Genomic DNA, 13160 nt, shown 5'->3' with positions numbered 1-13160 from the left:
AAACCACAACATCTGGCAACAAGCATATCACGCTCAAAGTTCCTGATACCATCTCTTCCAGACTTCTACTTGGTTTGAGAAAAACAAATTCTATTCTCTAGATTATGTCCACATTGGGCTGTAGCCACATGATATACTGCTAGGCATATTGAGGTAACAAGTATGTGTATTAATCAAGTGGCCACTGATGTGAAAGAAAGAGGCACACTACAATTGCTTCCGAAAATTTTCAAACAAACATAATTCTCTGTATTTAGCTAATTTTTTTTTTTTTGCAGAAAAGAGAGTCAATGCTCTGCAAAGTAGTTTATAATCAGCCATCCAAATATAGAAAATATAGAAACAATGGTATGGATATTTGTCAAGTATCCTCCACTGTCCCTCTATGGTCTTCTACTGCCCACCACTTTTGGTTTCCAAAGCATCATGGATATTTTTTGTTGTGTTACATGTATTTTAAAATTGACTTCATCTCAATGAAGTGGTCTGGAGTGAGTGCCCCACACATTTTAGCCCTACAATGTAAAACAATGCTATTTTTCAGATTAAAGCCAATGATAACAGGGATAAACACACCTTTAGTGGCTGTCTTCCTGATCGGGAACTGGATCTTGCAATGGAAAAAAAAGGTGAGTACAAGATATCTGTGAGTAGAAAACCCTAGAATACAGCCTTGAATTAATCTAGCGTATTGAGAATACAGCCTTGAATTAATCTAGCGTATTGAGAATACAGCCTTGAATTAATCTAGCGTATTGAGAATACAGCCTTGAATTCCTAATTCTGTACGTTTGCTTTAAAAGGTAAAACCCTGATGAGATCACAAAAAATCAACTTTCTCTTTCCATGTTTCCTTCGTTTCTCCAACACCTTTGTCTGCATTAACAGGATCTAGCTTAACTGATATTACACTTGAATTTTATATCAATCATATAGCATATTTTGGTTGGTTTGTTTTTTTACAATACAATATTGACTACAATATGTAATATGTCCACTGTCAGGGGTATGCCCCATTTATTGTTCTTATTATGTTTGATCTTTGTACTACTAATACTTACTTTGATAAAAATGAAAACAAAGAATTGTTTAAAAAACAAAACAAAAAAAAAAAACAATTGAAAGCGATACGAGACAGTAAATGATGGGCACATTATTATTATTCAGACCCCGACACAGAGCAGACATCTGGGAACAAACATGCACACAGGCAGCTTAACACCGTTACCCCTTGATCCACAGCAGGCATTTTATTAAATCAAGTTACATGCACTAAAATGATGGACATTGAAAGTAAAATAAGGAAAGTTTGAGATCAGGTCAGTAATCTGATCACCCTGTTAACTTCCATAATCTTAATGCATCAACAGGATGAATGGCAGGAAAACTTTAATTATAATTGAGAACATTTTATCCAAAAGGTCAAACTGTTTGTTAATGGAAAGATTTCCACAAATACACGTTACACTTTTATATAAGGAACACTATAACTTTAAAAATGAATAGATTTATTTTTATATAATCTAATGCGTTGTACTTAGTATAGATAACTGCCCTCCCATTTTAGATTTTTATAAAAAAAAAAAAAAAGTTAGGAAATGTCTCTAAACTTACTGTTAAGCATAGGGGTATAGGGTGCACATGTGGCTATCATCAAGCTCCACCAATCGAATGCTTCTTATATGTGTTCAGCTTCCTCATGCTGGGATCTTAAAGGATCACTATAGGGTCAGGAACACAAACATGTATTCCTGACCCTATAGTGTTAAAACCACTATCTAGCCCCCCTGGACCTCTCGTGCCTCCATAAATATAGTAAACATCTTACTGTATTCAAGCCTAAATCTGCTGGCTCTGCCCTGTCTACCTCAGAAAAACAAGCAGTCTGCTGACATCATCAGAAGTGGTAGCCTGATCCAATCAGGATTGTCTGAGACTGACAAGGAGGCAGATATGGGGCAGAGGCAGGATGATTCAAACACAGCCCTGGCCAATCAGCATCTCCTTATAAAGATGAATTGAATCAATGAATCTCTATGAGGAAGGTTCAGTGTCTGCATGAAGAGGGAGGAGACACTGAATGTTTGGATGCATTTTAGGCAGCCATGACCCAGGAAGGATCTCTAACAGCCATCTAAGAAGTGGCCAGAGAAGTTATCACTAGGCTGTAATATAAACACTGCATTTTTTTCTGAAAAAACAGTGTGTACTGCAAAGGGCTGGAAGGTAATGATTCTACTCACCAGAACAAATTCAACAAGCTGTAATTGTTCTGGTGACTATAGTGTCCCTTTAAGAAGAAAGTGCCTCTAGTGTCTGTCAGTCTGCAAGCCACTAGACATGTGGTTTAGGCAAAATGTAAACATTTCCTAGAAATAATATAACAAATGTTCCACCTGTGAGGAGGGTCCGAGCAAATATGGACCGTTTCACTGGTGGAGGAACACCTATTGGGACACTCCAGGGGTGTCCTGGGGCTTAACCCCTATAGCTTAGAATAGTCAAAGAAAACTCAACTGCTGGAGTGAACCAGACTGGTTAAGTATACGACTGGATATAATGAACGAAATAATACTGATAATGTTACAAATCCCGTCTAGTGAAACACCAGTAAATAGTAGTGAAAATCTAGCCAAAATGGCTTACCTCTATGTACAAAAAATGAATAATACCTATGAACCTACAGAGCTCCAGAGTAGCTTACTGGCTGGTGACTTTAATTAGTAGAAAAAAATGGTCAAACCCAGAGCTAGGGGCCCATAAGGTAGGTATGAGTCAAAATGACAAACATAGGTATCAGGGGTGCTGTCACGTTCAGCTAAACACGGTGCTGGATCGTGCTGCTGTAAGATGGTCTATAGACTTGGTGACCAGTATAATGTAAAATCTGGTCGGCTGGTATACCAAGCAATAGTACCACTGTCAAGGGGGGGGTGTCATAAATGGATGATAAATACTTAACATGAATGACATAGGGAAAGAGGCATATAGATAGGACCTCCCCCTATATAACTCGATAACTGTAACGCTGAACAAATAATGGTTACAGTGTATAATCGAGAAACCCCAGTTGGTACTACTGAGTAATGCTCAGCAGATACCAGACGTGACCCAAACCCTAGTACAAATAGGAGGTAGAAAACACACACAAAAGGGTGACTACATGTGCATAACCATACTTAGTGTGTTGGTTGCCTACACATGGTGATAGAGATCCCTAAGTGAAAAAGTAGAGTGAGTAGAACAGAGAGCCCTTAGAGCCCGACGCGCGTTTCGGTGCTCGCTCGGATGCACCTTCGTCAGGGGCTAATTTGAGACTAGTCCGAAGTCTCCTTTTAAATGTATTCAAGTCCCAGCCACTTGCTGATTGACCAATGGAACCGCCGGAATTCAGCGCTAAAACAACCACGTGGGCGTATGTAAATGCCCTGGGTGGATGGGCCAATCACAGATCTTTTCGTCAGACGTCATCTGACGTTTTTTACTTATACACTTTTTCTTTTTGGCCAGTTTGTTAACCCACTGTGTGCCGAGTGGATTTAGTCCTTATTGGCTGCTATCATACCGATATCTGTGCGGATTTGTAGTATAGGCGTGTAACTAATCTATTCTTTAAGTGTTGGTTACGAGTTTCAGATACACTTAGATCGGAGGTCCATCTGGAATGTCGGCATAAAATATTTTGCTTTGTTGTTTCAGCCTCGGAAAAGGCTGAACACAGCTACATCGTTCTTTCCGATTTAACCCTAGGGGTATTAAGATCGGGTGGAGTGGCTCCTAAGATGTATCAATTGCTGAAAACCTCTATCGTGTTTGGAGTGCCAGTGGTATGCTGACGACTAGTGTACCATGATAGAGAGATCCTTTCATCATAGGTCTAAGGAGGGTCTGTCAATTACCGAAATAACCTTAGTATCTGCATCTATACTGTGTATTAATCTGTGTACCACAGCTTCCCTATTCCACATGAACTTCGGATATCTTACCCTTAACATGGCGAGGGGTGTCAATTAAACAAACCTCATGCTATTATGTAGGGTATTTATACCTCCACGTAGGTAACTTGTGTTGCCTTAGTGCATGTATAGGGTTTTAATCGTGAGCACCATATATTGAGTGGCAGTGCTAACTGTCAGAGAGCCGCAAACAGTACCAAAACTCGCCCGTCTATGTCAACCAGTGCCGATATATAGATAATGTGCATAGTATTCTATTGGTACTGAGGTTATGTACTGGCGTGTGACAGGTTAAGAGGTAAGTAGTGAGCCCTACGTATGGAGGATCAAATTACACTGTGATGCTTAGGAGTATCAACTTATTTAGGTCATCTCAGTGCAACCAACTCAATAGACATATATACTATGTTAGGTATCCACCCCTCTGTTACATAGGGGATAATGGAAGATAATCCCTTATTGGTGTATAGTTATCTATACTCTGTTAGGTGGAGATAGCAGGCTGTACAGGGGCTGGGCGGTTGGGCAGAGGACTTGGAATACAAAAAGTGAAAGTTATGATAGTAACTAATAGATCTAGATATTTACAGGTATTTACAGTATATACAATTATATTAAAATTGGTAGTGATTCGTAGAGCGTGCTTTAGGATGCTGGATTTAACAAATCACTTCTCAGATGGGTACGGATCCTAATATTAGTTTAAAATTGGCGAGACATTCATCCGCAGGTACTGTGTATGTCCAGTATGGTACTTCTTGGGATGAAATGAACTCATTACCCTTAGTTGGTTAGGAGAAGTTTCATATAAAGGGGGTGTAGGAGAAGCCCTCATTCAAACCATTTGGGGATAGGGTTTTTAATGTAAAGATCCAATAACTCTCTCTTTGGAGAAGTTTGGTATCAATATCACCCTTTCTGGGACCTAGCTTAATCTTTTCAATGCCGTTAAAACGTAGGCCTTGTGCTGAGCCACCGTGTTTTAATTTCAGGTGTCTGGATATGACTGTGTCAATTTGTCTCGTAGGGTTAACCGAGTTTACGTGTTCGAGAATCCGGTTCTTGAATGGTCTAAAGGTCTTCCCTACATATTTTAGATCACAGCTACATGTTAGGAGATAAACCAGGCCCTCAGTCCGGCAGTTGAAAAAGGTCTTAACTGCGTGTGTCTGAGTATTTGTTGAATTCGAGAAGGTCTTAGAATTTCTACGGATGAACTTGCATGCCTTGCACCGGCCACATTGGAAAGTGCCTTCAGCTGGGGTTTTTAGCCAGGTGCCTTCCGACTTAGGTAGTGGAAGGTGGCTGGGTACCAAGATGTCCTTGAGGTTACGTCCTCTTCTGGCTGTAAGTGAGACATATGGGGTTAGAACCTCCTTTAGGTGTTGGTCTTGGTATATGAGGGGCCAGTATCTCCCAAGGATCTGCTTTACTGGATCCCAGCCGGCGTCAAACGTGCCGATGCACCGAATTATGTTTCGGGATTTGTCATTCTTCTGTTTTTCAATCAGGAGTGTTTCACGTTCGGTCATTATGGCTCTCTTATAAGCGGATTTGAGACACCTATTGGAATAGCCTTTGGTTTTGAACTGCGCCCTTAGGATCTTGGCTTTGCATTTAAATTTGAATCTTAAGTTTACTTACGAGATAGGCGGAAAACACATAAATTTCTTGGATCTAACATTACAAACTATGGAGAATGAACAATGTATCTCCACTACCCTCTTCAGGAAGCCCACAGCGACGAACAATCTCCTGAACTGGCAAAGCCATCACCCCAGCAGTCTCAAAAAGGGTATACCGACAGGCCAATACCTGCGCGTCAGACGCAACTGTTCGACTCTTGAAGAATTTAAATGCAAAGCCAAGATCCTAAGGGCGCAGTTCAAAACCAAAGGCTATTCCAATAGGTGTCTCAAATCCGCTTATAAGAGAGCCATAATGACCGAACGTGAAACACTCCTGATTGAAAAACAGAAGAATGACAAATCCCGAAACATAATTCGGTGCATCGGCACGTTTGACGCCGGCTGGGATCCAGTAAAGCAGATCCTTGGGAGATACTGGCCCCTCATATACCAAGACCAACACCTAAAGGAGGTTCTAACCCCATATGTCTCACTTACAGCCAGAAGAGGACGTAACCTCAAGGACATCTTGGTACCCAGCCACCTTCCACTACCTAAGTCGGAAGGCACCTGGCTAAAAACCCCAGCTGAAGGCACTTTCCAATGTGGCCGGTGCAAGGCATGCAAGTTCATCCGTAGAAATTCTAAGACCTTCTCGAATTCAACAAATACTCAGACACACGCAGTTAAGACCTTTTTCAACTGCCGGACTGAGGGCCTGGTTTATCTCCTAACATGTAGCTGTGATCTAAAATATGTAGGGAAGACCTTTAGACCATTCAAGAACCGGATTCTCGAACACGTAAACTCGGTTAACCCTACGAGACAAATTGACACAGTCATATCCAGACACCTGAAATTAAAACACGGTGGCTCAGCACAAGGCCTACGTTTTAACGGCATTGAAAAGATTAAGCTAGGTCCCAGAAAGGGTGATATTGATACCAAACTTCTCCAAAGAGAGAGTTATTGGATCTTTACATTAAAAACCCTATCCCCAAATGGTTTGAATGAGGGCTTCTCCTACACCCCCTTTATATGAAACTTCTCCTAACCAACTAAGGGTAATGAGTTCATTTCATCCCAAGAAGTACCATACTGGACATACACAGTACCTGCGGATGAATGTCTCGCCAATTTTAAACTAATATTAGGATCCGTACCCATCTGAGAAGTGATTTGTTAAATCCAGCATCCTAAAGCACGCTCTACGAATCACTACCAATTTTAATATAATTGTATATACTGTAAATACCTGTAAATATCTAGATCTATTAGTTACTATCATAACTTTCACTTTTTGTATTCCAAGTCCTCTGCCCAACCGCCCAGCCCCTGTACAGCCTGCTATCTCCACCTAACAGAGTATAGATAACTATACACCAATAAGGGATTATCTTCCATTATCCCCTATGTAACAGAGGGGTGGATACCTAACATAGTATATATGTCTATTGAGTTGGTTGCACTGAGATGACCTAAATAAGTTGATACTCCTAAGCATCACAGTGTAATTTGATCCTCCATACGTAGGGCTCACTACTTACCTCTTAACCTGTCACACGCCAGTACATAACCTCAGTACCAATAGAATACTATGCACATTATCTATATATCGGCACTGGTTGACATAGACGGGCGAGTTTTGGTACTGTTTGCGGCTCTCTGACAGTTAGCACTGCCACTCAATATATGGTGCTCACGATTAAAACCCTATACATGCACTAAGGCAACACAAGTTACCTACGTGGAGGTATAAATACCCTACATAATAGCATGAGGTTTGTTTAATTGACACCCCTCGCCATGTTAAGGGTAAGATATCCGAAGTTCATGTGGAATAGGGAAGCTGTGGTACACAGATTAATACACAGTATAGATGCAGATACTAAGGTTATTTCGGTAATTGACAGACCCTCCTTAGACCTATGATGAAAGGATCTCTCTATCATGGTACACTAGTCGTCAGCATACCACTGGCACTCCAAACACGATAGAGGTTTTCAGCAATTGATACATCTTAGGAGCCACTCCACCCGATCTTAATACCCCTAGGGTTAAATCGGAAAGAACGATGTAGCTGTGTTCAGCCTTTTCCGAGGCTGAAACAACAAAGCAAAATATTTTATGCCGACATTCCAGATGGACCTCCGATCTAAGTGTATCTGAAACTCGTAACCAACACTTAAAGAATAGATTAGTTACACGCCTATACTACAAATCCGCACAGATATCGGTATGATAGCAGCCAATAAGGACTAAATCCACTCGGCACACAGTGGGTTAACAAACTGGCCAAAAAGAAAAAGTGTATAAGTAAAAAACGTCAGATGACGTCTGACGAAAAGATCTGTGATTGGCCCATCCACCCAGGGCATTTACATACGCCCACGTGGTTGTTTTAGCGCTGAATTCCGGCGGTTCCATTGGTCAATCAGCAAGTGGCTGGGACTTGAATACATTTAAAAGGAGACTTCGGACTAGTCTCAAATTAGCCCCTGACGAAGGTGCATCCGAGCGAGCACCGAAACGCTTGTCGGGCTCTAAGGGCTCTCTGTTCTACTCACTCTACTTTTTCACTTAGGGATCTCTATCACCATGTGTAGGCAACCAACACACTAAGTATGGTTATGCACATGTAGTCACCCTTTTGTGTGTGTTTTCTACCTCCTATTTGTACTAGGGTTTGGGTCACGTCTGGTATCTGCTGAGCATTACTCAGTAGTACCAACTGGGGTTTCTCGATTATACACTGTAACCATTATTTGTTCAGCGTTACAGTTATCGAGTTATATAGGGGGAGGTCCTATCTATATGCCTCTTTCCCTATGTCATTCATGTTAAGTATTTATCATCCATTTATGACACCCCCCCCTTGACAGTGGTACTATTGCTTGGTATACCAGCCGACCAGATTTTACATTATACTGGTCACCAAGTCTATAGACCATCTTACAGCAGCACGATCCAGCACCGTGTTTAGCTGAACGTGACAGCACCCCTGATACCTATGTTTGTCATTTTGACTCATACCTACCTTATGGGCCCCTAGCTCTGGGTTTGACCATTTTTTTCTACTAATTAAAGTCACCAGCCAGTAAGCTACTCTGGAGCTCTGTAGGTTCATAGGTATTATTCATTTTTTGTACATAGAGGTAAGCCATTTTGGCTAGATTTTCACTACTATTTACTGGTGTTTCACTAGACGGGATTTGTAACATTATCAGTATTATTTCGTTCATTATATCCAGTCGTATACTTAACCAGTCTGGTTCACTCCAGCAGTTGAGTTTTCTTTGACAATTTCCTAGAAATAGCAATGTTTTTAATTGCCAGAGAAAAGAGAGAAGGCCATTGGACCAAAGCCACTTCAATAAGATGAAGTGGTTTTGGTGGTTATCGTCCTTTTAGGGATGATAAAGAAATAACAGAGCAACTTCTTCAGTATTCAATAGGACCCTTTATTTTACCATCAGAATTTCCATCAGCCAACAATTTGACCTTTGATAGTTTTTTTTTTTATCAAATAGGATTATTCCTTATCAGTGATTAATGAAAAAAATAATAATCTAGTAACACCTCTGTGACGCCAAATGATTCCTATTATTTTGCCAGAAGAGATAAGGCGAAGTTGATATATTTTTATCACATGTGATAAGAAGAATGGGGTCAGTAATCTGATCAAGGAACAACAATTCTTTACCTTCTACAACAGGGGTTCTCAACCCAGTCCTCAAGGACCCCCTACCAGTCCAGGATTTGGGGATTACCTGAGTGGGTCTAAGGTGTTTAAAAAAGGGGAAAAAAAACACCTTAGACTCTAAGGTGTTTTTTCTTTTTCTAAACACCTTAGACACACCCAGGTAATCCCTAAACCCTGGACTGGTAGGGGGTCCTTGAGGACAAGGTTGAGAACCCCTGTTCTACAACCTTAAGGATAGGTTGAAACAACAAGAATTACAAAAATGACATTTTGTCTACATATTTTAAGGTCAAATGTTCTTTTATTGGATACGTTCCCTCAAAAAGGCTTTTTAGACTATATCTAAGGATCCCTGCAATTGTAATTTTAGTTTGTGTGAAAATGTAGATCAATTTTAAGGAACTGAAATTTGATTAGTTTAGAAAAAAGGCACCTCAGAGGTGATATGATTTATTCATAAACTATACATAGGACACAATGTCACGCTTTTAGACTGGAACAAAGGAGATTTAGTCTAAAGCAAAAGAAAGTTTTTTTTACAGTAAGAACAACGAGGATGCAGAATTCTCTGCCCAAATAGGGGGTTTTTATCAGCGACTGTACGGATGTTTATACGGCAAACGGATGAATAATTGCAAAAAACATAATAATCTGGGATTTAATTTTTAATTTGTGGGGTAACAGCTTCTTGATCCATAGAGAGATCTAACTGCAATTCTGGGGTTAAGCAATATTTTTTTCCCTAGTTTGCTGCAAATAGGAAAGTGCTTCAAACAGTTTTTTTGTTTTTTTTTGCCTTCTTTTGCATCAACTGCAAAAAACAGCAATTTTGTTCTGTTAGAACAGATGTCAGACACAGTACATGTATGCCCAGCTTTGATGGTATATGTACTGGCATGTGCACAGCTGGCAGCTCCAATTAATTTCAAAGGAAAAAGCACTGAACAATCACACACAAAGCATGACACACACTCAAAGAGCTTATCTCGTTGATTGGGATGTCAGAGACTGCAAATGCAGGAGCCAGCAGAACAAATAAAAAAGGGTCAAGGTTACGTAGAAACATACAATAATAGAATAAAAGGAAATTTTAATGTATTTTACACAGAATACATTAGAAAAACATTTGGCTAAATCCACCCTGAAATGTCAATTTTTTAAGATTTTACCCATCGTCTATTAAACTTTCCATCACAGCTGCTGTAACACAGTAAGCAAGTGCACCGATCACCTATTTACTGAATTGAGAATTGTCGGGAATTCAAGGTGTATTCCAAACGTAAGGCCAAACCAGAAGAACTGAAATCATTGGTGAATTAAGAGACATTCGCCTTCACTTTGAAAGTAACTTTAAACAAACTCTCCACACTCAAAAAATAATAATTATAAAACACTATTTAGTAGAAATGCCATCAACTGCCATTGGGGTTATATCTAAAATCAGTTTTGGAAAGCTACAGATCTTCTGCCTTTGCAAGCTGTCCCCTTTTCCCCCCGAAATGACCAGAGGCTTCTCATACACCTTTCCCCAGCAGTGAATACGTTCTCCTCATTCTATCCCACCTAGAGGCTTCACATACACTATAAGCAATATCCTCCATTCTCACCTTCCTACAAGCCCTGCGCTCTGCTTCCTTTATAACTTGAACTACTTGTTCATTACACTCAAACCTCCACCTGCTCCCTCGTCTCACGTCCCCATCATATCGTTTAGAATGTAAGCTCACGAGCCACATAGCACTTTGTATAAAAGGACAGTAATGATGCTAAATCTCAGCTCAGGAGCAGGGACCTCTATTCCTCTTGTATTGATTTGTCTATGCTGTACTGTCTGTTTTCCCTAATTGTACAGCGCATCGGAATATGTTGGCGCTTTATACATACCAGTAAGAATAATACACTCTGATGCGTCCCTCCACAGACATGAACACACTCACACTTACTCTGACTACGAATTTTCTTACTTTGAAATGGGGACATGATCGGTGGGTTATTTCACAGTATATTTTATGGAATTTTGTCTACACAGTATAATATTAAATTATGATCAGTATTCAGGTCCTGTAATGATACTACATAAAGCTCTGATTTCTGCTTGTATTTTAAGATTTTACAATTAGTTATTAGCTGTGTTCCAGCCCAGCAGCAAATTCCCCTTAGATAAGTCACTAAGATGAACTGACAAGGTCTTACCTTTTTATAAGAGGTAGAAAAATAAGAATTAGAGATATATTTTTTTCAGTCTAGCTATCTGACATTTGAAATCCGCTTATCAGTATTCTTCAAATTCTGAGACAGCGTTACTGTTAAAGTGGCCATTATACAGGGATTTATACAAATGATATTGGATGGTTTCAACATGGACTCGCTGTATTTACCTTCCTACCTGCAAACCCAAACTATGATATAATCTGTTTATTACTAGCACCAGTCGCGTAATATATTGCCATTTAATATTGCCATTTACATAATAAACTAAAAGAAAACTCGTAATTTCCTTGTAGTGAAGTCTATGAAGGTTCTGGGAGTATACTTTACACAACGTAATAAGGTTTATTTTATGTAGAGACACTTACCTGAGACCGGCATGTTCTGTGATCTCCCTGACAAGCTTCCTTCCTTACTGGGAATGTTTAATTTTGAGCTCATTTCCCCCATCCGTGCGTTTCCAAACAGGTGGAATAAAAATATCCCTGAGTTGAGAAGACGAGATGTAATCAACATGAGGCTCGAGTTTAGAGCTTGTGGTTACAGGGAAGTAGTTGAGAAAAAGCCTAGAAAGGAAGCAGGAACAGATCACAATGTTCATTTGCTGTTTGACAAGTGTAGGGGGTGTCCCTGGCTATTTCCTAATATACTGCAATTAATGGACACAACTAGGATGCTGCCAGTTACCAACCAATTGAGTAATGCCAACTTCCCTAAACCTGCCTGCAGTGACACACCCACCAACCCCTGCCAGCCAGGATGGGTACCTGTGTCAGGACAGAGTGGAATTTGATATAAATGGGCCAGCCCATAACAATGCCAGATCCATCAGAGAAAGGTTTCTTTATTTACTTCATTTGCTACAATTTTACTGTGTTTTTTAATATATATTTTACTAACAAATTGTGTGGACTGATGTCTGCACTCGTTGTACGTGGGGTTAGAGACCATGCGCTCTAAGCAGCCACATGTCAGCATTTTACACCCCCTGCTATCGGAGTTTGTGTTGTGTGTTCATCACAGTAAGTGGCAGAATTTGTGTAACATGTACAATGAGCACACTGTATATTTAGAAAGTAAAGAATTAAAGAGACTTAAGCTTCCTCAAAACCAAAAAAAAAGGGATTGGCAAACCGGTTAAGTAAAGCAATATACATTACGCAAGGCACAATGGGAACATGTGAGAAGTAACAATAGTCAAACAGACGCAGAAAAAGCCTATATCAACCAACAAACGAGTATAAATGGCAACTACAGTCAGAAGCAGGTCCCACTGCCATGTGTGTGATACCACTGCCTGTAATGGGACATTTTCTGCTATGACTTTATGGAACAACTATCATTACTGGGACACTGTGCGCTGCAGACTCCAGGCCGTCTGTACTGGGACACTGTGTACAACAGACCCTCGCCGCCTGTACTGGGACACTGTGTACAACAGACCCTCGCCGCCTGTACTGGGACACTGTGTACAACAGACCCTCGCCGCCTGTATTGGGACACTGTGCGCTGCAGACTCCAGGCCAACAGACCCTCGCCGTCTGTACTGGGACACTGTGTACAACAGACCCTCGCAGCCTGTACTGGGACACTGTGTACAACAGACCCTCGCCGCCTGTACTGAGACACTGTGTACAACAGACCCTCGCAGCCTGTATTGGGACA

General features: G+C 40.5%; 1 protein-coding gene across 1 annotated transcript in view; it reads right to left on the bottom strand.

The window, feature by feature from the left end:
• Positions 1-12058, bottom strand: part of MSRA (methionine sulfoxide reductase A) — a 267236-nt gene extending 255178 nt beyond the window's left edge. The window contains exon 1 of the mRNA XM_063440808.1: positions 11864-12058. Coding sequence (XP_063296878.1) covers positions 11864-12011 — 148 coding nt within the window. The 5' untranslated portion in view covers positions 12012-12058. The remainder of the gene's footprint in view (positions 1-11863) is intronic.
• Positions 12059-13160: the final 1102 nt, after the last annotated feature.

Source organism: Pelobates fuscus, chromosome 2 (assembly GCF_036172605.1).
Source record: "Pelobates fuscus isolate aPelFus1 chromosome 2, aPelFus1.pri, whole genome shotgun sequence".
Lineage (NCBI taxonomy): Eukaryota > Metazoa > Chordata > Amphibia > Anura > Pelobatidae > Pelobates > Pelobates fuscus.
The sequence above is the reverse complement of the archived record's forward strand: the minus strand, read 5'-3'. Positions and strand labels throughout refer to the sequence as shown.